Raw genomic sequence first — 27,924 nt, forward strand, 5'->3', positions numbered from 1 at the left:
TTTTTACAACAAAATATGGAAGGTCTATTGTTCACATGACAATATTTCAGGTCTTATAAAAAACAATTCTGAATACTGTATTAGGCTTCTTATGTTCACTCTCCCTCATCCCCAACTCTCACATGTCCTGTAGGTGGTGGTGGTTATTCCAAGTAGGCACTATCATTATTATTGGCTGCTTGTATTGATAATGAATGCAATCTCTGCTCCCGATAGCAACTTCCTCACTATTCACAACAGTGAACTTACACAATCATCCAGTACATAAAGGTCCATGGCTTCCCCACCACTTGCCCAGAGACCCTTGCAAGATCCACAGATTTTCGGTGACATGCTGAATGATATAACACCCCTGAAAAAGATACTTTTCAGTAGCACAGTATTGGATACACATTGCAGCCATAGAACAACTGTTTCCACATGTGCCTCTATTAGTGCTCTAGGCAAGACACATACCTACATAGATAGCAATGTAGTGGAGATGTGTGCGATTTATCCTAATTCAATTGGAAGCCAGATGCTTTAGAAATGGGGAGCCAAAACTACTAACACGCCTATAAATCCCATAAACAAACAATGTACCCTATTTAAAACCCTCCAGATTTTATTTATTTTCCTGTTGAGAGTCCCAGCCTCAGAATTTCACAAACTCATATAAAAACAGAGAGAGAGAGAAACAAACAAACATTTGTTAGACACACAACATTTTCATTAAAAATATTGATCTTTTATACTGTTCATTTTCACCTGCATCACTATCAGGAATTTATTTATTCTTTGATTTTGATCCAGAAGCTTTTCGGTACATATTTCGATAGATTTTCTGCAGACTGTCTTCAAAGATTGCTCTGTGGGGTTTGCCTTTATATTCTGCAGCTTGACTAGTCCAATAGTCATCATCATCCAGTTGAACCATGATGCTCTGCCGTATAGATGAACTAGCAATACCCAAAAAAAACCCAAACACGCATCTATTAAAATGTGATCTTTTGAAAAAGGAAAAGAGTGAATGACATTTATTATTTGATTACTCTTTAAGTAGCATAGGCACTTGAGGAAGCCTACAAGGTTTGTTTACACTGCTGTTTCCAAAATAGACAGTATTAAAGAAAACCTGTCCTGACTGCACTTTCTGAGTATCCTCTACAGATGTCTCACCTCAGAAATATACTGGATCCTTCTAGTTTCATAAATATGGAAAGTGACTGTTCAGTGTCATTTCTTTCTATGTGCAGATATGTTTGTATTCACTTGATTAGTTTCTGATACAGTCACTTTGTCAATCACCTCGCCATCTATGAGCCCAAGATTATTTTTATAGGTTTTGATCCACCCAGTCTCCAACACGCACCTGGTGGCTTCTGAGCTTTTTCTTCATGGTGAAATACTGCACCACTGAATTAAGATACTATTTGGACAGGGCCGATTATATTGGTCTTCCACAACAAGCACTCTGATAGACCCCAGCCACATGCCTGCTATAGTCAACTACCCTAATAGTATGGAATGCTACCATGCGAATAGTGGCTCCCAAGTCAGAGTTTTCTACACTGCTCTCATAAAAAGAGATACTGGTCATTTCAACAAGTAGATGCGTCAGCATCTCCTGGATGGCTTTCACTGGTCAAGATAAATATCATACCTGCTGGAGAGTTGATTGCGCCCCAAGCACCTTGTCAGCATTTGAGTGCAAGACCCACTGCTTGATTCAAATACCAAGTTTTCCATAATTGTGTCCTGACCTCTAATCTAAGAAGCAGCTTGGAACTTAAGCCAGGCTGAATGCAGATAATTTTTAAATGTAGGTGATAACTTGCATCACGGCAGGCAGCATATGATTTATCCTTTAGATGAGAGACAACTGGATTGACCAGCAGATTAGTTTCATTTTGCCCTGAGGGGAGCAGAGAAGCCAATACAGCTGCTTCTAAACTGTTGTATTGTCTATTTTATAGTAACCTTTTAATTATTGCTGTAATGGTTCTAGGGGTTGCTCATGCGTAAGCCGGTGCAAACACCTGGCTGGATTGCCTGAGTGAACCTTCTCTGTCTGGACAGCCACTCACCCGTGGCTGTCTCAATCGCTGGCGGAATCTGTCAGTGGGCATTTCTTAAACTTCTTCCAGCAAAGAAGCTCTTTGACGCCTAGTCTCCTCCTACTCTCTCTGCGCGAAAGCCTTCTGCGCAAGGAGGGCGTAGGCAGCGGAGGACCTCTACTCTCCCTGCTGGTCCCCGGCAAGGAGTCATGGGACCGCCTCGCTGCTTCCCCCATCTGCCCCCCTTCTCCACTGGTGCTACGCTGATTCTCTTCCCCAGAAGATGGGCTGCCTCTCCCAATCCCGGGATGCTCTCTGGAATCCCTCTGGATTTTGCTCACTCCCTCCGGCACTGATGGCAGTTCCCTGACAATTGCTTATTGTGCCAATAATCTTACATGAGGTCCACCTATTTAAGGTATATTAATACCATAAATAAAACACACACATATATATATACATATTTTGTGGATGCTAAAGTGGATGAGAAAAAGGAACTGTTTATCAGTGCTATATAGCCATGTAATGGTCCTTTCAAAGAAGACCATGATAAAACTCGCTGACTTTAGCCTTATATTTGAAGCCCAGCTGACCATGTACTACTTATTAGTAAGGTAGAATGCAGTGAATGAAGGCAGAGCAGGAGCACAGTATAAGGAATAGCACCCATAACTCTGGTTCCATAAAATCCATACTTTTTCACCTAGAACCACAGTCATCATGACAGTCTGAGATATGCTCATGAAAAGCGGCAGCACTTCCTGTGCTTTCCACGTCAACATACTGACAATGTCACACTTTTTGAGTGTGCTCACTTTTGGTGCATGGCCATTAGTCATCCTTTCCTCATAAGAAATTCAACAGTGGAACGGACATAGCTACATCCATGTTAGAAAAACGTCAGTCTGCCGCCTTAACTGGAAACTATCCTGACAAGCTGAGCTGAAGTGATCTGGGGATTACATGCACAAATCATATTAAGAGCAGGGTAGCTGCACTCAGCTCCACTTTCGGAAATACCTGTCATATACCTGTCACATGCTTTTGTTCCATCTCCTTTAGAGTCCCACAAGTTCCTTTCAAAGTCACTTGCACTTTAAATATTTCAGCATCACGGACCTTCTGTGCAGTCCCAATGGTTTTCAATCATTTACTTTAGTGTGAACATTTGGTCAGCAAAACTACATTCTCCTCTGAACTCTGCCTTGGTACGGTTATTTATGAGGATGCTGGCAGACTTCAAGCTGTCAGAATGTCCTTGAGTCCCTTTCTTTATCCCCAACTCTCATGACTGCTCTACAGAATGTGATGAACCCATCAATGCCCAGATCCCTACTTGCATATGACATTTCAAAGTCCATCGTTTTCGCTAATGCTGTGGCAGTAGTTGTTGCAGATTCTTTATTCATGCCTGTAGGTCCCAAAATGATCCCCGTGTCCCAAACTATCACCAGACATAGGCACATAGCTTTGCTTGCATCAGCTGACAAGACGAGGCTTAGAGTATGAGAGGCAGGGGAGGTGTTGACAGGATAGTAAGAGAAGCAGCCCTGGCTTCTCATATTATTCTGGCAACATGAAAAGGAAGAGAATAGCGGCAGATTAAATCAATAGACTTAAGAGTGCCTAAAGGTTATGGTGGGCTGTGTTTCAAGTGTAAACCAAGTCTGTGCATGGATTGTTTAGAAAGTTATACAAGTCTAGTTCACTTGTATAATTTATTCCAACTGCAACAGGCATAGATAAGGAGTATTTTGGTAACAATTGCAGTGACAGCAGTGAATGGAAAAGCTAAGTGTGGACTAGGACAAGGGGGTATAATAGGAATAGGAGCTTTACCTGCTCTGAAGATCACTGTGGCTTAAACGGTCTCTGTCTGAAATGTCTTTCTTCTTATTGGAATCTTCTGTCTTACTAGAGTCTCTTGACTTAGCAGAATCATCTTTTGACAAACAACTCTCATCCTAAGGAATCAATACAAAGATGATAATCTCATGTGACTGAAAAATGTAGTCCTTTAAAAAAAGAAACACAATGATATGTATTTTTATTTTATTTAAAAAATTAAATCTTGATCAAAACGAACACTTAACAGCCATCAGAGACATGAAAACAGTGGCAATGCAGCGTAAGGTAAGCAAACTACTGGCTCTTCCATTGACATGGGAGGAAGGGATGGGAACAAGAAAACAGAAAGGTAAGGAAGAAAAGGGAGCATCTGGAAATGGGTGGCCAGCGGGCACCATGTGATCCTGCTGAGGACCCAAAGATACAATGGGTTTCACAAAGCAATTTGTACATAAAGACATAATGTCATGAATAGTTCCATGACAGATACAATGCTCAATGGCAAAAATTGTTCATATATGTTATAAAATTCCTATTTTTGAGTTCTCCCCATGTACTAATGAAAGGAAACATTTTTTAAAAAAGCGGGCGTGGGTGGGTATTTTCTCCATAACACTTTAGAGGAAAACGTACAAAAGTTAGCCTTTGCCTTGCACTGTGAGTCCTTAAAATATTTCTCACTCGTTTATGGATCTCTTCTCCATTTACTGTTGCACTCCAGCCAGAACGAAACCTATAATCAAAAGAGAAAAAGGGAAGATTTTAAGTTATGGGCACCGTTTGATCTTTAGAAATGGCTACAAGGTCAAATGGTTCTCTCTTATGATGGCCTCATTTTATCAAGTGTAAAACTTACTGTTAATTCCAGTAACGTATAGCATATATTCTGTAACATATGCTACATTAGAGGAATATATTAAGCAAATATTGATTTCTGCATATTCATTAGCTAAATTTCTAAAATATTCAAAAAAGAAAATATCTATAAGTATTGATGTTTACTAAATGATGGGGCAAAGAGATGTACAGCACAATGCTAAACATGGTTACGAAGCATGATTTCAACACGACTTTGAAGCCAATTGTGCTTCATTTTCCAATTATCTGATGCACTGTATTTGTCACAAACTGAAGCTTCCTGTAATTGTCACAATATTAGCCCTGAGAGGGACAAAGTGAGGACTAATATCGCCCCTTAAAACAAAAAAACCCTGTAAATCCCTATGGACATTTATTTAGTGAAATGACAAAATAATCCACTAGTGTGCGCTGTGGCATAAGAAATGTTCACTCCTCACACACACCTCAATTTTCTACATTCAAAAATTTAGGTATTAATAAAAACAGTATCAGCTCCTTTTTAATTGTCTAATTTTAGACATAACTATAAAACCTAATCCACACTTTAAGCCATTACATTAATATTTACACCACCCAAAGTCACCATACAACAAAGCTAAAGCTAAAATTTAACACTCATAATCTAAATTGAAACCATTTTATGATGTGCAACTCCTACTGGAGTTATTCTCTGAAGCTCATTTTCAAAAAGCAATTTCTTAAAACTATAAATAAACAGAATTTCTAAAGACTCAAATAATGCTTGTGCAAAACCACCAACTTCTTACATATGGGATTAAGGTGTTGGTAGTTTCTTGCAGTGCTGCCAGAATGGTCATATTATTTTACTCTGACAAAACCAAATAAACTTCTACAACTGTATTCTTTGTCATACTTCCAATTTTCCTCGGGACTAGCAAACATTCTGCAGTTACATCAGTTTAAATTGTTTATCGATTCCAATAGATTGTATAAACACTTTGGATATATAGCTCGGTGACCTAGAGTAAGCCAGATCAATATAGAACTACTCATAATTCATTTCAAAGATGCTATGTCGAGAGCAATCAACAGAACAAACTATTTTCTGTTGTAATGTAGCTAAAAGCATTTTCCCTCTTTTATAAGGACTTTTAAAAAATGATAAGCAGAGTTGTATTTTCAGCAAAAAGAATCAAGGAACAAATCCAGAAATCTTATCAATGTGGCCAATCTAAATTTTACATATTCATCGGGATAAGGTAGACAATTTAAGTGAAATCCTATTCATGTCTACTCTGAAGTAAATTCAAAATGAGTCTTACTTGCAGGTAAGTGCCTATATGACCTCAGATGTACAAAAAATAAGATTTGTTCACATGGACTGTTTAAATAGAAGCTTACTACTCTATAGTTTGCAATGGGTATGTATTTTCAGAGACAGCATTTCTAGCAATAAATGCTCAAATCCTCTATTAGCAAGGAATACTAATGTATCTCATATCAACAAAGTTATTATAGGCACATTCTGCAAAAATCATTTGTGGCTCTTAATGTAGTGCTTTCCCCCTGCCATAGTGCATCACAACAAGAAGTGCAATTGCACTTCTGTGGCTTCCATGAAGAATTTATCAGTTTCAAAAGGCAGAGGATTTGTGCTGAGAGGAGAAGGAGGAAAAAACATACAAGGACAAACTATCACAGGGTAAAAATCAATAAAGTACTATAGTAGCAGATGCACATCTACTGAGCAAGCAACTATTGTAGAAAGGGCGGGGGAGAGAAGGGGAGAAATTGCTCCATGGATAACTACAACTGCAAAAGCGAATCTCTGAGAGCTTACCAATGCAATTATGCTCATTAACAAAACCAGATTTAATTTAAACGTAATATGGCCTAGCAAGAGTCATTCAGTACACAAGGAGTACTTTTAGATGCCAAGAAATTAGCCCTGGAATAATCCAATAGAAGACAGCTATATCAAACCATACGAAATCAGAAACAATGCAACAAGAATTAATTAAATCAAACAGAGATTAGATAAAATGAGGTCGCTTATGATTCCCCCTCCCGGTGAATTTAGGCCTGATTTACACATTAGGCTGGGCTTAAGGAGGGAACACAGGAAATGAAGACTCCCTGTGCCTGCTCAGGGGCCTCCCATCCTTCACTTGGTTTCATAATCCTAGAAAGGAAAAAGATTTCAGGTTCACCCTGGTCATTCTTGCCAGAAAAAGGACTGTGTTTGTACTGCTTGTAATTTTCTTTCTGGAGGTAAATGCAGTTGGGTGTGCAGTGGAAAGAGTGCTGCTAAAAAGAAAAGCTTTTCTACAGCTTTCTGTCTCCCTATCAACAGCACACTACAGCTTTCCAAGTTAAGTACAAAATGTTTACCAGCCTGAACACCTGTATTTAAAAGAGTTGCTCATGGCTTGGATACTGGGCCTCCCCACCAAACTACTCATCCAGAAGGCCACACCACTCTCAGTGTGGAGGAAGGTAGCCAATGCCTCCCCTTGCCCACAGAACAATGGACACTGTGATGGAAAAAATGTTCCCAAGTGCTTGTGGATATCCTGCGCTACCATACCAGCTCTTGGGAAGTTGTATGAACAGATCACCTCTGGAAAGCATTAAAAACACAAATGGAGGCTGCCAAACCTACTGCCATTTCAAGTAAAATCACTCCATCTGTTTTGACAAATATTTCACAGTAGTCTGAATATGAAAGGAAGTAGGTTAGAGCATCTGGCATACAAAGAATGATGTGGTGAGCATTACAATAACCAACCTTCTCAAGAAACACTTTGGAAATCTATTGTTCTGACCTACAGCAGACAAGATCAAGTCTTGATGAACCATATCAGACAAGTTACAGAGGCCAAGAGTAACTGCTCGTGATGAGCTGCACCTTCCTGTTTCTCTAGGCCAGCCAGGCAGTTTTTGATACCTGTCAACTGCAGAACAGACAAGGTCACATCACGCTGGGTGAATCAATCCCCAAGATATGCAGTCCCCTATAACGACAGGAAACTGTAAGCCTCTCTCTATGCCTGTATCACCTCGTAGAATCATTGGCACTCTGCTCACAGCTCCATCTCAATGACTGAGATCTGTAGCCGAGAGAATCCATTTTCTAGCTTACTGAGATGTCTATACGTAAGATGGATATCTGTATCAGACTGCCTTATTTGTAGCTCAGACTCTTATTGTCTTCTAAGGCCACATCTTCACCTCAGTTGCTGCTATTCAGAATCAGCACGAAACAGAGAAGAGCATTGCATGCTTGTTGTGGGAAAATCTTAGGCAGGACTCCTTTTAGTCCCATTTCAAATTCATCCAGATTCATCAGTAAGGACCTTTCTAGCCTCTCCTTAACTGGAAATGACTCAGAGGTCAAGGAATGTGGGATTTTGTTTGTCATTTCTCCCATCTCTTCTAGTTCAGTTCGGGAAGCAAAGAAAACTACAAGTTTCACCATCCCTGACAAAAAAAACCCAATGCTTCCAAGTCATTTCTAGTTAATGGAGATGCAAGAAAAGTGTTTCCTGTTGCTAGTTACCTTCCTGCTTTGTTCTTAAATGTGTTTATTTGGAGGGGGGAGTTCCTGGTGGAGAGCTTGGGGGGGGAATATTTTTTATTTTTACAGGTGAGTTGGGGGTAGTTGTCCATTCTTGGTAGAAGTTATGTTCCAACCCACAGTCTCAGCCAGAACCTCAGGTACCAGCTGAGATGGAAACATTTCTAAAATGTCTCCAGGATATGTCTCTTTGTGGTGGGATTTGGGCCTGTTCCAAAATTGGCATGAGGCACACTGCAGGCAGTGTAGACACTTCCCCAGGAAGCACAACACTCACCATGAGACCTCAGGAGTGATGAAGAAGTAGCACTGTCACCTTTCACTTGCCACATCTGAAGCTCCAGACATGCATACATGTCCAGAATAAATAGCAGAATCTATTTTAAATCTCACAATCATTCAGGAGTTTTGACAAAGAGAAATGAATAGATTCTGCAAAACCATTTTGGAACAGAACCAAGGGCTTCCACCATTCCTAATTCCTCTGCAGTCTGTGTCAGACATCTGCAACACAATCATAGCAATTCAATTCAGATTAATTTATATAACACCTTTCTACATTACAGTACCCAAGGCACGTTACAACCATAGGAATGACAAAATGTACAGAAAAAGTCACATTGTAATATTTTGAATGGTTAAAAAAATGACAATTTTTATAAACAAAATTAAAGAATCTGTTTTGCATGTAAGATAATATCCACAATGTAACATAATGTCACCTCATCAGTTACAAACAACCAAGATAACATCAGCAAAAATACAATAATACAAAATGCCAGAGACCAAATACAAAACTAGCATTCCGCTATCCAATGGAATCTGCCCGCTCACAACAAGGTGCCCATGCCACTCAGACCACTTCCATACAGAGAGCACATTGCCATCCACTCCAAAGAGTCAGGATTAATACGACTGTAGCTGACACTGCAGACCTTGGTGCCATAGCATCAACAACAGGGAAAGAGCCACAGAACAAGAGCACTTTGGCACATGTCCCTAGCTCAAGTAGCTCTCAAGTGAATAAAATACCTGCAAGGTGGGAGAGGCAAGACAGGCAAACGCAGCTTCCAGTGTCAAGGTATTTCCACTTGGTTTACCCTCCCCACCAGCCTCTTGCAGTCAGAAATGCAAGCCACTGATGAAGCTGAGGGGAAATTTGGAATGTGATAGATGACATATAATTGACCTGCTGAAAGTGGCTGACTGTTTTAACCCTCAACACTGAACTGAATAGTACTGTACATACAATGGGAATTAAAGGCATTTATGAAATGAAGGTAACAGCATTCCCCAGCTGGACTGTACCAGTAGGAGTACTTGAATAGGGTCAGCTGCTTTGCATCTCAACTCTGGAATATCTGCCTTCAATGCCAAATTAATATATTTAAAGCCGAAGTTGCCGCATGGCTTATATATCACTACACGGGCGTACTGCTAGAGACACTTCATCCTAAGATTTTAATTATCACCATAGCAGAAATGTGCCAATACGCCAACTAACCTTAAGTTGTTAACCTATCGGTAAAAGAACCAACCACCTGAAATACTAAAAATACAGGTAACACTGAGAAGACAGCACATTTGTTCAGATTTTGTGGATAAATGACATTACCTTTCTCTAAGAGACAAGCAATTAAACATAGGAGTTGAGTAATACTTCTGCAGTTGTGGAGGTGCTGAATGCATTAGCAGTTGAGTTGAATGGAGCTGCCTACCAGGTATACTCGAAATCAAGTGCTCATCGTAACTGTGAGAAAAACTATGAAGGTCTTTATCAGAATGTGACCTGGTAGCCTGCCGGAAACAAAAAAAAGAGGAGCATAATTTTAAAGAAAGATACATAGTATGTTTAACATCTTGGCTATACCTGAGTACAGTGGTGCCTCGCAAGACGAAATTAATTCGTTCTGCGAGTTTTTTTGTCTTGTGATTTTTTTCGTCTTGCGAAGTACCACTGTGCATTGACGGTTTCCCATAGGAATGCATTGACGGTTTTTTTAAAAAGGCGCAAGACATTTTCGTCTTGTGAAGCAAGCCCATAGGGAAATTCGTCTTGCGAAGCAACTCAAAAAATGAAAAACTCTTTTGTCTTGCGAGTTTTTCGTCTTGCGAGGTACCACTGTACTACAGTACTGAGTATTGCAGTACAATGAAAACATTGTTTTTGTATATTAAAACTCTGAAGCAACAGAAATAGCTAGAACACTACAACCAAGGAATCACAGTCCTTTATATCCTAAATGCCATTTCTCAGGTCATCCACATATCTGAAATTTCCACTTCAGATTTTGAAAATTCTGGTGACTGCCTGAAGGATGTTTTATTTAATTTCTTCAAGGTAAGGGGTTGTTCCCAGCATATTTGTCTTATTAGTGCAAGGACTTCCATTTGCACAACAGGCCTTCCTGAACAGATTGAGAGCAAGCAGGGATAGAAGAGAAAGGGGAAGTTCCACTGAATAGGCAGAATTGTGCTAATGGGATGACTGTTGGATGCAACCCTAAGACAAAAGTGTTGGCCATGTTTACTAAAATGTCACAGTAAATGAGATTCTACCAAGATTTAGGTGCAATGAAAATGAAACAACATGCCTTCAAATAAAATCCTTTTTTGAGATTTAAGCAATGAATGGCAGCATTGCCCAAGTCAAGATAGAATATAAATTTTAAAACAGTGTGCTTGTCTCAAGGTGTCTAGCTTCAACATATATCTAAAATAAACATATTATAAAAACAGTTTAGAAAAAACAAAAACAAAGCAGAAACCTCTCAGGCCACAGGCATGCCAGAATGTAAACATTTTGAGCTGGAATCCATCAGAGAGGAAGCCAGATAGAAGGATCTCCCAAAGTTCCATAGCCCTACGGAAGTGAAGCCCCTTGCCTGTGTTACTGCCTACTGAAATTTGGATGGCGCTGGAACACAGAAAAATGGCCTCTTCCATTGTCCTAGGACGGAGGACAAGAACGTATGGGAAGAAACAATTCCTTAAATATTTTGGGTCCAAGCTGCTCAGGTCTTTAGAGGTGATAACCGACCCTTAAAATTGAGCACAGAAATGACTCAACTGTCAAGGAGATTGAAGTTTAGGCAGATACTCACTTTACTCCAATCATCCCTGCCAAATTCCTCCAACTACACAATATTTTCACAATAAATGAGGGAAGCAGCTTTCACGACACCTTCAAAAGCTGCAGTTGATGGAGCAGTTCTCCAAAACCAGCATGGAAATGCAGCAGGATAGCAGGAGGAAGGATCAGTCCATCACTTTTGTGCTTATCCACTTGGTAGAAGGCACAGGGGTTTTTGTTTTTATTAGTCTGTTAGAGGGCTAGTAACCTGTGTTTTCATGCTGGCCATAGAGAACAGGACTTCTCCATTGCCACGATGGAAACACAAGTGATAAGCCTCTTAGCAGGGAGTAAATATTTTTTCAGGCTTATTCACTAGGCTGTCCTAAGAGCCACTATGCATGATGGTGAATTGATTGTGTCTAATAGATCATTTGGGCAGCAAACCTAACCAAGTCTACTCAGAAGTAACTCCTACTGAATTCATTGGGGCTTAGTCCCCAACAAGTGGAGTTAGGATTGCAGCCTTAGTTGTGAATCATCACCAGAATCCTCATTTATAAAGAGGTCACTGACACTGGCATTAAGTCAGTGTCCAACAATCAATGTATGCAATGACATTTATCTTGAGAAGATAAGAGGACAGTCCTTTGAGTTAGGACTTGGAAAGTTGCAGCTGACAATACTTGGCTAGACAGATTAATCTAGGCAGCTTCAGATTTTACGTGTTCATTGTGGCTGTCAATTTTTCCTCAAAATTTGTGAGGCTGTCATATTTTAACAACGCAAAATATAGAATTGTCAATAGTAAGGAAATAACATTATACAGCAGGAAGCCACTCAGCTAAGATAGTTTTACTCAGCTCATCACATTCAGCTTTAATTATGCAACCTCCTTTTCAGTACTTACTTTTCGATTCTTGGGTCTATAACTGCCAAGAAGGGTAGGATCTAAAAAATAAAATAAGATAATGTCTAATTTGCAAATACGAGTTTTTGCTTTTAGAGTGCACATTTATAATACCAATGTTCAAAGTCCCCAAAGTATTAGTCCTACTGCACTACCTTCAACTGCAACCTCTGAGAACAGTGGCTTGTTTGATTACCACACAGTATTAATGGTAACTGAGCACATAAACTGTTTGGACAGTGAAATAATTTAGAGTTTGGGACATAATTAGTTATTCAAACCAATGTATCAGTCTCTGGATGCGTGAATGCTTCAGCAGTGTAAAACACTTGGGATAAAACATGATACTTCCATTGAAATATCTCTGCTGAATAGATTTTCCACATAAGACAACAGCTTTTCTGGTTCAATTTTTTTGGGATGTGTTAATCTTCCTTCCATTCTTCAAATGAAGCTCCTTACAAGAGAGCATCATTTGGGAAATGGACTAAATATACTCTTATAAGGATTTTTCAGGACCAACAGGAAGCAACTACACAAAAGGGTCCCAGAAAATTAATAGGAAAAATAAGCCCAATAATGTTTGTTCTAGTATCCAAGCTTTCCGTTTTACTGTCATGGGATCTTGTTAAGAGTTTTTCACCCCATGGCAGGCCTGTCTCCCCAGTGGAGAGAAGGATTCTGTCTTCTTTCCTCCCTGCTCCATGCTCTCCTACAGGCTGTTGTCATCTCTATTCCCTCACAGAAGGGGGGGGGGGGATCCCTGTCATCTTTTCTTTCCCACTCTGGGTCCTTTTAAGTAACAACCCTTCTGCCTTATAGTCCCACTGTAAGGCCAAGTCCCACTCTTCTGCATGTACATGCAGAGAGAGAATTGATTTCTATTCCCAATTCTCTCCAGGCCTCCTAAAAACCCACAGAAGATTTATTCTCCTTCTCTTCCCCCAGGTCCCCCAACTTCTAGGTGACCTCATTTGTTAACACCAGGAGCCACAACTGAGCCTCCACACTGGAGCAGCTGGGAGGCAGCAGCAGAAATGAGCCAGCCCTATAAGTCAGGCATAGGGAAACTCGGCCCTCCAGATGTTTTGGGATTACAGCTCCCATCATCCCTGACCACTGGTCCTGTTGGCTAGGGATGATGGGAGTTGTAGTCCCAAAACATCTGGAGGGCTGAGTTTGCCTATGCCTGCTATAAGACATCAGCAGCATATTACTAAAATCTCACTGGAAGCAACCTAAAGCCAATACAGTACTAACAATCAAGATCAGCTTTATTTATTAGCTTACATTATTATTAGCATTTATATGTATTTCCATCCAATTTTCTGACCAAAATGCTGCTTACAGGTAAAAAACCACATATACAACAATATTAGAAACAATGTTCATTTTTTTAAAATTAAAAAAACCTCATTCATTAGTAATTATCACTTAACACAGCACAGAGGTAAAAAAGTAAGTTCACAACAAATAGCAATGGATTGGGTCTCTACTGTAACACCTATTAACAGGAGTCACAGTATTAGGCTGCAATTCTATACACCTGAGGTAGGGAACCTCTGATCCTTGGGACTGTATCAACACCACACATTAATGGGGGTATTAATTGACTTGGATAGAAAAGGCAAACTTGCAGTTAAAATGCATGAAACTAATTGGCTGCCTTAGTCCTAAGGTCTGAAATGTATGTATCAATAAAATAATGGGTCACCATATCAAGTAAATTTGAACTTGTGGATCAACAAACAAAAAAGGTTGGGAACCTCTGCTGTAAAGGACTGCACTGCAAAAAGAATTACATAGGACCTCTTTTTCATGTTACTGTTAGGTTCATGGGCCACTAGGTTAACACTGAAAGCCTGTGGACGTGTGGGAGAAATTCCTGTCCCAGCAACTGCCCATACTGGTATACAATAAAGTAACTCTGACATTTTTAAAAGATATAAATCTTGCTGCATGAACTCTTCTGGCATGACTGCAAGCATGTGACATGGGGAAAAGCCATGCTGGGCAGCCTCCATGCCACTCAGCAGAACAGGGAGAGACAGAAATTCTGGGTACTAGGAAAGTTAACATGAGAATGATGTGATACACCAAAGTTCAAGCCACACTGCAAACAAGGATGTGGATAATATTATCTTACGTGGAAAGGTTCTTCTCTCAAGCGGAACAGTTCACAGAGGGAAATTACGTTCCACCCCGGGGATGATCTACAAAGAAAAGGGCTCTCTTATCTGATGCTCTACCCTGAGACTCTTAAACAATAATTGAGACCTCGTTTTTGATCCCTAGAGACTATGACACACAAACAAAAATCCACATAAAAGTATGCACAAATGCCAAAAACCTAACAAAAATGTTTCAAAGCAGTATAGTGCCTTAATTGCAAATGAACATGACAGGTGGTAACACCGCGAGAGAACGCTATATGGAATTGCAATGGCTTTCAACACGGCTTTTCTCTAACAGGTTCCAACTCTAATCCATGGATTACTGGAAGCAACAGAGCAGATAATCCAAGGGGTGTAAATGGGAAATAAGAGATCATAAGCTCAGTGAAACTTCCTGAAAACACAGTCAGCAGTGAAGGCTGACTTTATAGGAGTATGGGGTTGTATTTTTAAAGTCAAGTGAGAGATATGAAACACAAAATGTCTAGATTGTAAGGAATGAGGCAAAAAGACTTGTAGACTCCCCAGTCAGGAAGATGGTACATATCAACAAGGAATACACAGTAGTATTTGCTCCTGTTAAAAAGCTAAGATCTTTTAGAATTATCTCATCACTAGCAATATTTACAAAAATGTGTTATGCTGTTACCAAGAATATAAGGAATCAGATACTATGTTAAAAACCGGAATTTTTTTATGAACACAGACAAAATTCAGGCCACTGTAGCAATTACACATTGTAAAATATAAACATGTTTATGTCTATAATTGCACACATCTTTTGTATACAAAAAAGTACTTACCATAGGTTGTCTCAGGCCAAGCATCTTTTAAATTGTCTTTAGGACGGCACCAAGTAAAAACATCAGGTGAAGCAGACAGCTGTTCTGGCTGAAAATTAAATAATTTCTTAAGTGTTTTATTTATAGCGTAAAACGTGTGTCTGTATGCAGTGACCCAGTTTGGACATACAAACAATGGTTTATTGTTCAATGCATGAGTGCTGGACTCGTGCACTCCTCCCTACCCTACAGCATAAGGTTAGTCGCTTATGCTTCCATTGCTGTTTAATTGCAGCTTAGTTTTACTTCTGAATCCTAAACTATGATTAATCTAAAGTATGGTTTATGGAAACAAGCCAGCTTCCTGGTTTCAAGTTGGCTTGTTTCCATAAGCTGCAGTTAAGACCAACCACAGTTTGTCTAGATTCAGACATATCACGTAATTATGATTAGCTTAAAACAGAAGTGCAAGCTATTAGACTTCCAAATTCCCAGCCCTGCCAAATTATCATTACCTCAGTTTGTCATACACACTTGTTTGTCATTATGTCTGAATAATGCCTTTTTAAAGTGTCTATTGAAAGAATCAAAGACATTACAATTTATACATTACATGATATTTAGGAAATAGTTGGAAATCCATTGGATATACTTTCAAACCCAGAGATATGTGTGGCCTGAGGCCTTTATTTGGCCATGCACATCATACTCCTGGTCAACGAAATCATGACATTAGACATTTCTCCAGAATATTTTTGTTTTGTTTTCCTTGTTTTACAAAAGTAGCCTAATTAAAACACACACACATAAACATAAGGGCTTTAGCCCTTTTAGAACTTTCAGCTACTATCAAGTAGAATTTATACAACCATTGTGCTATCCAGTGCAGTGGGAAAATAGACACACAAATAATTCAACATGGCACTCATGAAATAACAGGTTCTTTGTCAACTGCCAGCATCAACAAAAGAACTTGAGTAGTGCTTTATTTTACATTTAGAGCGCTTAGGAGAAAATAAGCAGCCACAAAGAGAAAGAGCTGAATGAAAGGCTTCTTAGAGTAACTGTGAACAGCAAGATTTGCTCCTGGCTTAAATTGGAATTGCTGTAGGGCATACATACACGTCGAACTACAAATGGAGGTCTATCCGATTCTTTTCTGAAATCAAAAGGTCCTAGGTCTAGATGGGCCAGGCGTTGTCTAAGTTGCTGAAGCTCACACATTCGCCTTTTTGTGTAAGGAGATGGAGATCGAGAAAGAGAGGCTACTGTGGGCTGCTCATACGTTTTTGCTGCTAAGCCCTGCCTGTTTCTCTCACGTGAGGGAGGATTCTTTTTTGGTGACCTTATCTGTGGCGTTCCATCTTTGGATGAACGTTGGTGCTGGTCTAAGTTATCCTGAATTGAAGAGAGTCAATAAGAAAGAATGAACGGCTTCTGAGAATAAGTCCGCACTATCAATAACACAGCATTCAACAATTATATTGCTTTTAACACACAAAGTCTCCAGAACAAACTTCAAAACCTCAAGATCACACACAGCTTCATTCTTGGAGGTGTCTCATTCTTCCCACTCTCTGCTTCTCTTCTATTCTTAGGTTCACCTGCCCTACAAGAACACTGAACCATCTTCCACCACCTAGAAAAAAGAAACACTCTGATGCTCCTTTCAGAGGAGTTTCCTCCACCATTACAGTGGTACCTTGGGTTAAGTACTTAATTCGTTCTGGAGGTCCGTTCTTAACCTGAAGCACCACTTTAGCTAATGGGGCCTCCTGCCGCCGCCGCACCGCCGGAGCACAATTTCTGTTCTTATCCTGAAGCAAAGTGCTTAACCTGAAGCACTATTTCTGGGTTAGTGGAGTCTGTAACCTGAAGCGTATGTAACCTGAAGTGTATGTAACCGGAGGTACCACTGTACTGGCATTGGCCTACTTAGTCAAGAACAGTGTATGGGTGGTGGTCCAAAGGGTGGTGGTCCAAGAAGGAGTATTTTGCCTTGCTTGCATATGCAGGGGTTGCATACACAGGAGTTGTCAAACATTTGGGGGACCTTAAAATTGCAGATAAAGAGACTAGACCACAGAATGGTGAGGGCATGCCACTCCATTAATGGGTTTAAAAAGTACCCAAATCAACCACTGCTGCACTCACTCTCAGAGAACCTATTTGCATCTCTCCTCTGTTCAGAACAAATGGAAAAGTGGATGTCCAGTCCTTCCTATCTATGAAATATGAGCATGTTCAAGGCCACATGTTCAATGCAGAAGAAGTTAAGGCAGTGCCAACAATAAGTGAACAGGAACAGCAAACAGTGTCTTGTGAATGGTGGTCTTTTGAGGAGGCATATGATACCCAGGATCTTTTGCAGGCATCATAGGGGGTACTAGTGCCAGCAGGTTACCCTTGGAGTAGGGTGTCTAATGCATTTATCTATTATTATTATTATTATTATTATTATTATTATTATTATTATTATTATTATTCCTATAAAATATTACTTGCCTATCTTTCATTGCTAAATACTAAATACTTGGGTAAACACAGATTCTTGTAGCTGCCACTTTTAGATTCACTTATTTGCAATGTTCAGGCTGCCGTTTACTGAACTTGATTGCAGATGCAAATCAAAATTTCTGAGAAACTTTCATAAGAGGAATTTCACCAAAAGAAACAATCTAGCTATCAATACTCAATCTAAAAATTAAAGTGCAGATAATTAAGTTATGCTAACCTGCTTTTGAGCTTTTTCTGAACGTAACAGGTTTTCAGAAATAAGACAACTTGTGAAAAACTTCAATTTTGGTGCAATTCCCTAGAAGAGAGACAATAATTGAACATCAAGCTCCAACTAGAGAGATAAAGGGTATCAAAGAAGTAAATGTCACCTACTGCAACAAACCATTCCTAATTTTAACAGTTTCCTTTGTTAATTTCAGCCTTTAATAAAGATAATTAGAAAAGACAGAACAGCAATGGTAAATGTCAAGAAGATAACATTTGCATTTCTGACAATTCAATTACTGATGATTATATTGCTTTTGTACTACAATTAAGGTCTGCCGTTTATTTCAACACATTGCTTTGTCAAAAGCATTTAAAAAGATTTTCATGGCATGTTACATATCACTAATTAAAAGTCAAGTATTGCTGTACAACCTTTACTCACATCACTTTCAAACTTTTTGATATGGACAATGGAGACATTATGATATCCTTTGTTTACACAAAACCTACATTTCCCCTATGTTTGTTTGCCACATCTTAATGCTGGACAAAGGAAAACAAATTATAACAAACTCCTTTTACTTTTCCAAAAGTAAACACCCTACCCCACCAGCAGTGAGGGCAACATCATGGTTATAAAAGAGAATATCAGGCAATGCCTGTCAACCAGAATGACAAGCTGCAGATTTTTGCATTTTCCTCCCTGTAGCAAGCAGAGGGTGTAGTCACTGGAAGAAATATGTGGCACAAGGAATACAGGGGAAGTAGCATAGGATTTGCCATTTGTGGGGAAAAAGTTTCCTCCCATTCCATTCCTGTTATTTGTGTCCAGTCTTAATCCTCACCCTATATCCTTGCCCTAACTAGACTTACTGCAGGCAACTTGCACTGATATCATGTGAAACGAATTGCACCAAATGACCCCATATGAAGAAATGGGTGTTAACATGGAATTTTGTAGCACACTCACAACTCAAATAGGAATCTGCTGAACTAATAAAAATGTTTGCTAAAAGCAGCCATTCACCAAAGGATCTGTAGGTAGCCAATGAAATGCCATTTTAAAGATACAATAAAGTGAAATCTATGTAATTATAGATCTGTCAAGATATATTTTGTTCCAAGTACAGTAATGGATATAATTGCAAAAGGTAGGAATGGCATAGAGAAAAACAAGTTTTGTTTAAGCAGCAGCAGCAGCTTGGCTTCTATAATAGGAGTCATTCCTCAATATTATGGGAAGTTCATACTGGTTCAGACTACTTATTCATCTAGCTCAGTACTGTCCACTCCTTAGTGTTTAGGTGGGTTTTAAAAATATTTTTGTTCAGGATTGCTTTTAATTAGTGTGTTGAATATAGTCTTATATACTGCTATGGCTTGCTGTGGTACATTGACTTAAATGTTGACATAACTGTGATTATGTTGTTATTTTATACGGTTTTAAATACATTTCAACATTGTAAGCTGTCATCGGAAAATACTGTCTTTCGAATGACAGCCAATAAATTTATTAGATAAACAAATAAAATATTTGACCAACAGAAGCTTTCCAGGGTCTTGGGCAGAGGGATTTTCTATACTGAGAACCTTTTCACTGGAGATACCAGATGAATCTAAAGCATGCATTCTGCAACTGAACTATGGTTCCTTCACAGAAGATCATTCTTGTTTATAGCATGTGGTGGCAATAGTCAAAAGCATATCACCCAACCAAGTCGCATAGCAACAAAATGTCAGAAAAACTCAATTCAAATAAGCAAGAGGAAGTTTATGCACTGTGAAACAAAATGTACTGCACAAATGGATCAGGCCTTAATTCAGCACATCTCTTAAACAAATATCCCCAAAGCCTGGACACTGAATCATATATTGTGATAATGTGGACCTTAAATAATCCACATTGTATATGGAGCATATCAAAGTATTGAGCAATATTTCAGAGAAAAGAACAATTTCACCACTTACTGTAAAACCAAAGGCCTTCTTCATTAAAATTTCACGAACTGACCCTCGTTGTCCAGTGATTGATTTAGGAGCAGGGAAAAGGAAATCTCTTGTATTTTCTTCATAAGTGGCTAGAATTTCTCCAACTGAAAATAATAGTTATACATATGATTGGGGGGGGGGGGAGATATCACCTGCTTTCTCTTTTTTATCAAATATAGGCAAGCCAGACTGTATACAAAAAGGATAGCCCAATTGAAGTTAAGCATTTTTGAATCCTACTAATTTCAATAGAAGAATTAAATACAGACCTATTTTTTCCAATTAAAACCAATGGGTTATATTCAACTTTATACATACCCACTGAAATCAATGGATTATCAAGTTCTGCCTTCAATAGGTCTACTCCCAATATGATTGACATGGAAAATTATCCTAAAGACCATTTAAGCAATTCTACTAGTTGATAATGGCATTTTAAAAAGCAGATCAGAGCCATCAGGAAGAAGCAAAAAATATAAATCTAAACTGATTTTTTTAAATCCATTTAAGAAAGCTCCCTGTTTAAAATTTATGGTCTCAAATTTTAACACATCAGCAAAAAAGAGCACCTTGTCAAAACAATCCAGAGCAAAAGTGATAGAAGGTTATGTTGTGTATTGAACATAATTGGTTATTAGCAATGTCTGTGCCTGAGAAGGAATGTTGCTTGTAAGTAGATACTGAAAAATAAGATTAATTCCCAGTGCATGATTGGATAATTACATAAATAGACAACAGCTACATGATTGGCAGTTCAGTTATCTATGTAAATTTTATTTTTATCAGTTTAACCAACCTTACAACTACAAAATAGACTATCAAGAATTTAAAATACAATACAAAATTCCACAATAAATCAAGTTTGAAACAATCTTTCAATTAAAAGTGCCAATAAAAATAACCCAGATGCAGCAGAATGACACCTCAGACATCTGAAAATGGAAGCGACTCCTGTTTGTCAACCACAGGCTCCTAGTCTGCTAACTGAATTCTACCAGAGGCAGAACGGCGAGGAGATTTTCAGTGGTCCCTTTTTCAATCTCTACCCCCCTGCACCAGGTCCCGCAAGAGAATCCTCCATCCCCCTGGACATAGAGGGCTGCATCCCGTGGGAACATTTAGATATTGGGTTCCACTGAAAATATTCTGGATCCAACCAAATGTAAACTAGTGATTGCCCTAAAAAATTCAGCCCACCAACAAAACAGACTTTTGAAGGAGAAAGGCTTTTTTAGCCTTCCTGAAACCCTGGAGAGTATTAGCCATAGGGATCTTATGAGGAAGAACATTACACTCTGCTCTCCCTTGCCCAGGTGGTCAAGACACTCAGTATGGAGATTCATCAGACATTTTACAAAAGTGGTTTAGAAAGGCAGTTTCTAGTATATCTGTGGGCTAAAATATAAATGCACCTGTGTAGGCTCTGCACATGAGGAAACTGCAGAGTGAAGATCGTAGAATCATAGAATGATAGAGTTGCAACTATCCTATATGGGGATCAAACCTGCAACCTTGGCAGTATCAGCACTACGCTCTAACTGAGCTATCATATGGTCAAACCCAGAGAGGTAGCAGGGAAGAGGCCATCATCTTCCCTAGCGTAAGGATAGTGTGTATTGTGATTCTATGCAACAGTGGAAGGTCCACAGCTAAGGAAGGTTTATTACGCTGACTCTGATTAGTTGAGAACTATGCTGTTTGCAACCTGAGAAGCAGAGTCCTCTGCAATATGTTAGGCATTCATGAAAATTTCTCTAAAAACCTCCATAATTCATGAATTTATCAATACCTGGAGGAACAGTTTGTATCAATTCAAGTACTGTTGTGTCACCTAGAAAAAAAGAAGGAAACTATAGTCAGAAGTTGTTTTGAGATGCAAACAAAAAGCTTTACACCAATTTAACTTTCTCTAACCTGAACAAGAAAGGTTTGCACAATTTTGACGAGGCAATGATTAGCAGAGATGGATAGTGGACACATTAAGTGTGAAATAGTAGTGAAGATACTAGTTTTTAGCTTGTAAGAGCAGATGGGTTGGCTGCTCTGACACTTAATATACTTTTAGAGCTTATCATACATCAGATAATCCAGATACATATGGTACAACAGCTGCTTCCTGAGGCTGTTTAAGTGAAATCTTTATTCCTGCCCTTTTGGAGGGGGAACAGGAAAAATGCCCTTTGCTGGTTGTTCAGTTGGCTGCTGTTTTCCACCAGTTAGACAGTACTGAAGCAGACACTGGACATGCACTACCTGAAGAATAACATATGTAGATGTCATGGTATGTGGCAGACAGTCAAAACCTCCTGCATCCCTAAGACTAATATTTGAGACACTGTGACAGTATAACACCCTTGAAGTGTGAAGGTAGGCTCAAATCCTCTAGTGATTACAATATGTTTTGCTATCATAAGCATATGACATAGATAATTTCCATATTTAGTGACATTTAATTCATAAAGTTGACACCTGCTCAATTAAAAGTAAAGGTAAAGGACCCCTGGACAGTTAAGTCCAGTCAAAGGCAACTATGGGGTTGCAGGGCTCATCTTGCTTTTCAGGCTGAGGGAGCCATCATTTGTCCACAGACAGCTTTCTGGGTCATGTGGCCAGCATGACTAAACTGCTGGCACAACGAGGCACCGTGTCAAGTGCCAGAGCACACGGAAATGCCATTTACCTTCCCACCACAGCAGTACCTATTTATCTACTTGAACTGGTGTGCTTTTGAACTGCTAGGTTGGCAGAAGCTGGGACAGAGCTACCAAGTAGTAGTATTAAATTGCAGCCTTCAAGTCAAGATTTAGCCTAAATCTTTCTCCCTTGTTTATTTAACATACCCCACTTTTCTTCAATCATGGATAGCTCAGTTGGTTAGAGTGTGGTGCTGATAACACCAAGGTTGCAGGTTTGATCCCCGTATGGCAGAGCTCTCCAAACTTTTCATGTTGGTGACACATCATGCATCAGTTCGTGACACAATAATTCAGTTCTATTAGCAAACCGGAGGTTAAACTAAGCCCTTCCCAACCCTGGGAGGAGCGTGGCGAACGTTCACATGGCACACCTACACACTGCAGCCGATACACTAACAGGTCCCGACACACCGTTTGGAAAGCTCTGCCATATGGGATTGCATATTCCTGCATTGCAGGGGGTTGGGCTAGATGATCCTCCGGATCCCTTCCTACTCTACAATTCTAAGATTCTATGAAACAATGAAGCATACATGGGTTTCCTAGGTGGTCTTGGCCCAGGTATGGGTCAGACCATGATCTGCACAGCTTCATCAAAATGACCATTTTATGTTTCCCCAGAATTAAAAGATAACTTGAGCTTTTGTTAACTTGCTTTCTTGTATTGTCTTTAATCTCTTTGCTATCCTATTTTCACTCTCTTTCTCTCTCATATTCAATAGTGACTAGTAATATTTTGTGTTTTTCAGGGGAGGGGGCAGAGATTAGACTTATGGGAAATCTCTGCAAGTGTGATAATGAGCAAAGGTTCACTGAATTTTAAAATTACAAAAGCACCAGTTATTCAAAAGATAATCAAAAATATTCCCAACTGAATACATAGCAATCCATAATTAAACTAATTCTATGGGTTTTCATCTAAAACTTAGTGAGATATTCCAATGAACACAAACACATTCTCATCTTAACTTAGGGTGTTTTTTGTTTCCTTTGCACACCTTACTTTGAAACTTTATTTTATTTTATTTTTTGAGAAAGTGAAGGTGACTTTATAGTATATTGCAACTGTCATTTTCTCATCATTCATAAAAAAAACCATACAGTGGTACCTCAGGTTACATACGCTTCAGGTTACATACGTTTCAGGTTACAGACTCCGCTAACCCAGAAATAGTACCTTGGGTTAAGAACTTTGCTTCAGGATGAGAACAGAAATCGTGCTCCGGCGGCACGGCAGCAGCAGGAGGCCCCATTAGCTAAAGTGGTGTTTCAGGTTAAGAATATTTTCAGGTTAAGAACAGACCTCTGGAACGAATTAAGTACTTAACCTGAGGTACCAGTGTATTCTGACTTTTTTCCTAATCTCCCATTGGCTTTTCATATTCTACACTTTAAAGTAATTTCATGCAAAGAATATAATAGAGATAAAAAGTTTTTTAAAACCTACGTTCAAATAGTTCAACAAGGTCTCCTGGGTCAACTACATCAGTATATACCTAAAATGAAAATTTAAGAAAATGAAATGGAACAAGTTAGCCTCAGCTATAACAAGGACATAGAATATGGCCACCATAATTTTAAAAGGAAAGGAAAAGGAAAACTGCACTCATTTCTTTCAAAGAGAAAGCAAAAACCAAGATTCATAATTTGGCACAGAGACAAAAGCTTTTTCACAGAAATAACCCATTTTCTTCTCTGATTTTTGCCCTTTCCAGTATTACTTTAGTCATATATTCAACCATAAATAACAGGAATGTATATATGTGTTGCTTTCAACACAATGGAAAAGCCCACTGCTTACTACCAAATGGGAGCTGGTATTCTTTATTGGTTACTTTATAAGGCACTTACTAATGAAGAGTAATGAGAGTATCAACTCACTTTTAGAGTGCATGATAAGATACACTTGTGAGAACTGACTGAAAGTGGTGTTAATTCTAGCAAGCTAGGCTGTGTGGGCTACAAAGACCCGTGTGGGTGGGTGGTGCCATAAGCCATGACACTGTACAACCTCATGAGTCTGAAAAACTGCCTGTGAATAGCTACCTTCACTGAACAGCAAACAGGCCAGGAGACTATGGATAATGCAAGACTGGGAAGGACTCACATATGCACCCTACAACAGAGTTGTGAACTTGCAGCTCTTCTGATGTTGGACTACAACTCTCATCATCCCTGGTCACTTGGTCATGCTAGCTGGCGATGTTGGAAGTTGCACCTCAAGAACATGTAGGGGTCACACTCCTGCCCTACAACTATTCTTGAATCAACTTATTAACTGTAAAATACGCAGTTTCCAACCTAAATATCAATTAACACTTGAACACAGGAACTGAGTTCCCATGTGGGTGGGCTTTCCTGTTGACTTCAATGTGAAGTCAGACATGTATGAATAGCAGGAAACTGTGCACAGGGCTAACAATAAACAGTTAAGGCAAAGAGGAAACCTTTGTTCATGCGACTGTATGTACATTGCATTTTCCATCCATGTAAGTAGTGCTTAGATCAAAATGCCAGTAATGCACTGAATGTCATACCCAGGACACGGTGAACATTTACCTTTTCAAATATCAGTTTTTCATTAAATAGAAGGGGAAATATTGCACGAACAGACGATGTCTTCTTATATTGTCCTAGAATGCGGGCACTGATGTAAAGGTCATCTTTGGCTTTCAGGGTAACTCCCGGACATGTTATCTGGAAGATCAATGTTCAATTATGTCACAAAATTTGTATAGCTACTTGATGCCAACATGGGGTTGCTGCTAAAAAAACTGCATCCCTATATTGAATTCTCTGTCTGCCCCTGCTCAGCATCTTTGGCTGCAGCTGCCACAGGCAAGGAAATGAAGCATATCATAATGTCACAACATTAAGTATGTCTACACAAACTTCTATCGATGTGATAATGCAGTAATTTCATATAGTTTTGTTTCAATTAAAAATGAAAGAAAAACGTATTTCTACATGTTACAGGAGAGGGGGGAAACTAGATATGGCGATGCCATTTTCAGGAGCAGCCCTGAATCAAAGAGTGCAGTCTGTATTGAATTTTTAGTTCAAGCTACGAGAAAAATGAAACCAATATTGAAATGTGTGTTTATTTATTATTTACATTTATAGATCACCCTTCATCCAATAGGATCCCAGGGCAATGAACACACAAGATAAAACAATAAAACAATTTCAGCATAATTAAAGCATCACATTACACCAATACAACAGCTCAGCAGCTGCATTAGAATCATCAATTCCACTCACAGACCTTTCAAATGACTGGGTGAAAATAAGTGTTTTAAGCAGTTTTCTAAAAGTCATCAATTATGGGGGGGGGGTGTCAGGATGGGGATAGCTGGATGCCCGGGGGGGGGGTGTGGAAGTTCCACCAGCAGATTGCCACCACAAAGAAGGCTGTGGATCCCACCTGCATCACTGTAAAAAGGCCCTTTCAACCAGTGAAACTGTAAGATCCTACACCACCAAATTGCAGAACTCAACTTGGCAGATATGGGTGAGATGTTCCATCAAGTAATTGGGCTCTAACCTATTTAGGGCTCTACACATTAGAGCCAACACCTTGAATTGGGCTGACTGGCAGAAAGGGAGCTGGTACTAGAGTGTTACATGATTGTTTATCCACAAACAACTCCCAACCCATGAAGACACATTTTGTGCTGGCTGCAGTTTCCACATTGTCCCCAGAGGAAGTCCCACATATAGCATATTACAGTGGTTCAAATGGCATCGTATCAGAGCACAGGTCACTGTGGTCAGCCTATCCCTGACACTCCTAAGCACCGAAGCCACCTGGGCCTGAAGTTAGTACCTGCTGCTTCAGGTAGAGAGAGACTCCATCTAGAACTGCTTCTCTCCCCAGACATGAAAACCATTATTGTTGGGCTTGAAGGGGGAAAGTCCCCCAGGATCATGGAGACATATGACATGGGGCATCCCAACATTTATTTGGGGATTCAGGGTCATAAAAACTTTACTTTGGGGTTCAGAGAAAGATGAACTCCACTTCTTTTTTTCGTGTTCCAAGCTTTCCAGCAAATAAAGAACAGGAAACAAGTAACCATCATCATGAACAAAGTTACAGCTTGTGGTTTGTCTGGAGTGAGACACATGCCCAGGTTTGAAGAGCACACTAAGTCAAACCATGGCTTAGCTCACAGCAGTACAACCGCTGGAGGACAGGAGAAAGAGCAAAGCAACCATGATCTTTTCTCTGGGGACCTGCATGTTCACACTAAGCCATGATTTACCCAAGTGCTACATGCAAAACTTGTCACTCCTGCAAGTATTTTAGCAGCTGATTAATTGCATTCAGCAACAGATGTGCCCAACTCACATTCCACACAGGGATTGGTGCAGAGTTTGCAAAAAAGGCAAAACCTTGGCGTCTAATTGGTCAGGAGGAAACGGAGAGGAGGAGACTTAATCTAACGGTTACTGAAGCATTTCAGGAAGTTTGGGGGGTGGGGAGGGGAGAAGAGGCAAAATGAAGTTTCCAGATGTACTCGAGAACGTCAGTCAGTAGAAAGGGGGAAAGAAAAAGTTGGATGGGCCAGTATTTTAGAAACAAATCAAATAAAATCACGTTTTCTGATTGGGCAGCTTTGCTTGTAACAAATCCATCAGCGGCAGCAAGTGGGTCACAGACCAGGCGCATCAGTCTTAACCGGGTCCACCACCCTCCCGATTTCCGCCAACACCGTTAGGAGGAATTAAAAAACCCCTGCCAGGATTAAATCAAGAGTGCGCCCCACTCTCATTTTTGGGGAGAGGGTTTTTATCTAGTTTTAAAGCAAGAGCGGAAGAACCTGAAGGCGAAAGAGCAGCCCCACAAAGGAAGAAAACTTTGAAGGCTCCCCCAAATCGCTTCCTCCAGGTCTCTCCCGTAGACACCGAGGCGCCCCCTCCGCCCTGGCATCTTGGCCCCCATTCTCTGCCCCCTTTCCCCTCTCGCATCCCCCCATGTCCCACCCTGAGGCCACCATCTTGCCCCCGCCGCGCGCGCTTAACCCTTTCCCCGCCGCCTATTTCGCCTCACCGAGCGGATCTGCAGCTCCAGAACGCAGAGGAAGCCCTTGCTTGGCGACATTATGGGGAAGGAAGAGGAGGGCGGCGGAGGCGGCCCTACTGTCCCACCCGCCGGGTGGGGAGGCACGGGGTGGAGAGGTCGGAGAAGGGGACCTTTCGGTCCCCACACAGGACGTGCTGCACAACTAGGCCCCGCCCGCCGGCCCGCCGCCCGCCCTGGACGGACTCGGTAACTATGGCAGCCGGA

The 27,924-nt window shown here is 40.0% G+C and overlaps 1 protein-coding gene across 1 annotated transcript; it reads right to left on the reverse strand.

Annotated features, from left to right (window-relative positions):
- SPATA6 (spermatogenesis associated 6) lies at nt 1-27,909 on the reverse strand. Its single transcript, XM_083447879.1, has 14 exons — nt 27,688-27,909; nt 25,194-25,331; nt 24,082-24,130; nt 21,728-21,769; nt 19,918-20,042; nt 17,957-18,037; nt 16,345-16,620; nt 15,244-15,331; nt 12,267-12,307; nt 9,899-10,080; nt 4,518-4,617; nt 3,876-4,000; nt 748-938; nt 1-352 (listed from the first exon to the last, which is right to left on the reverse strand). Exons 1-13 carry the CDS (start codon nt 27,736-27,738, stop codon nt 767-769), a joined length of 1,470 nt encoding a protein of 489 aa, XP_083304005.1. The 5' UTR covers nt 27,739-27,909; the 3' UTR covers nt 1-352; nt 748-766.
- Between the last annotated feature and the right edge of the window lie 15 nt (nt 27,910-27,924).

Source organism: Podarcis tiliguerta, assembly GCF_965153285.1.
Source record: "Podarcis tiliguerta genome assembly, chromosome: 6".
Lineage (NCBI taxonomy): Eukaryota > Metazoa > Chordata > Lepidosauria > Squamata > Lacertidae > Podarcis > Podarcis tiliguerta.

Bases quoted from the DNA above. Each gene is read 5' to 3' on its own strand.
- SPATA6 (XM_083447879.1), bottom strand. From the start codon at position 27,738: ATGTCGCCAAGCAAGGGCTTCCTCTGCGTTCTGGAGCTGCAGATCCGC. The intron at 16,621-17,956 runs GTTAGCATAACT...TCTTCAATTCAG, and splicing joins CAGAAAAAGCTCAAAAGCAG to GATAACTTAGACCAGCACCA. The intron at 939-3,875 runs GTAAAGCTCCTA...GGGTATTGCTAG, and splicing joins CACAGTGATCTTCAGAGCAG to TTCATCTATACGGCAGAGCA.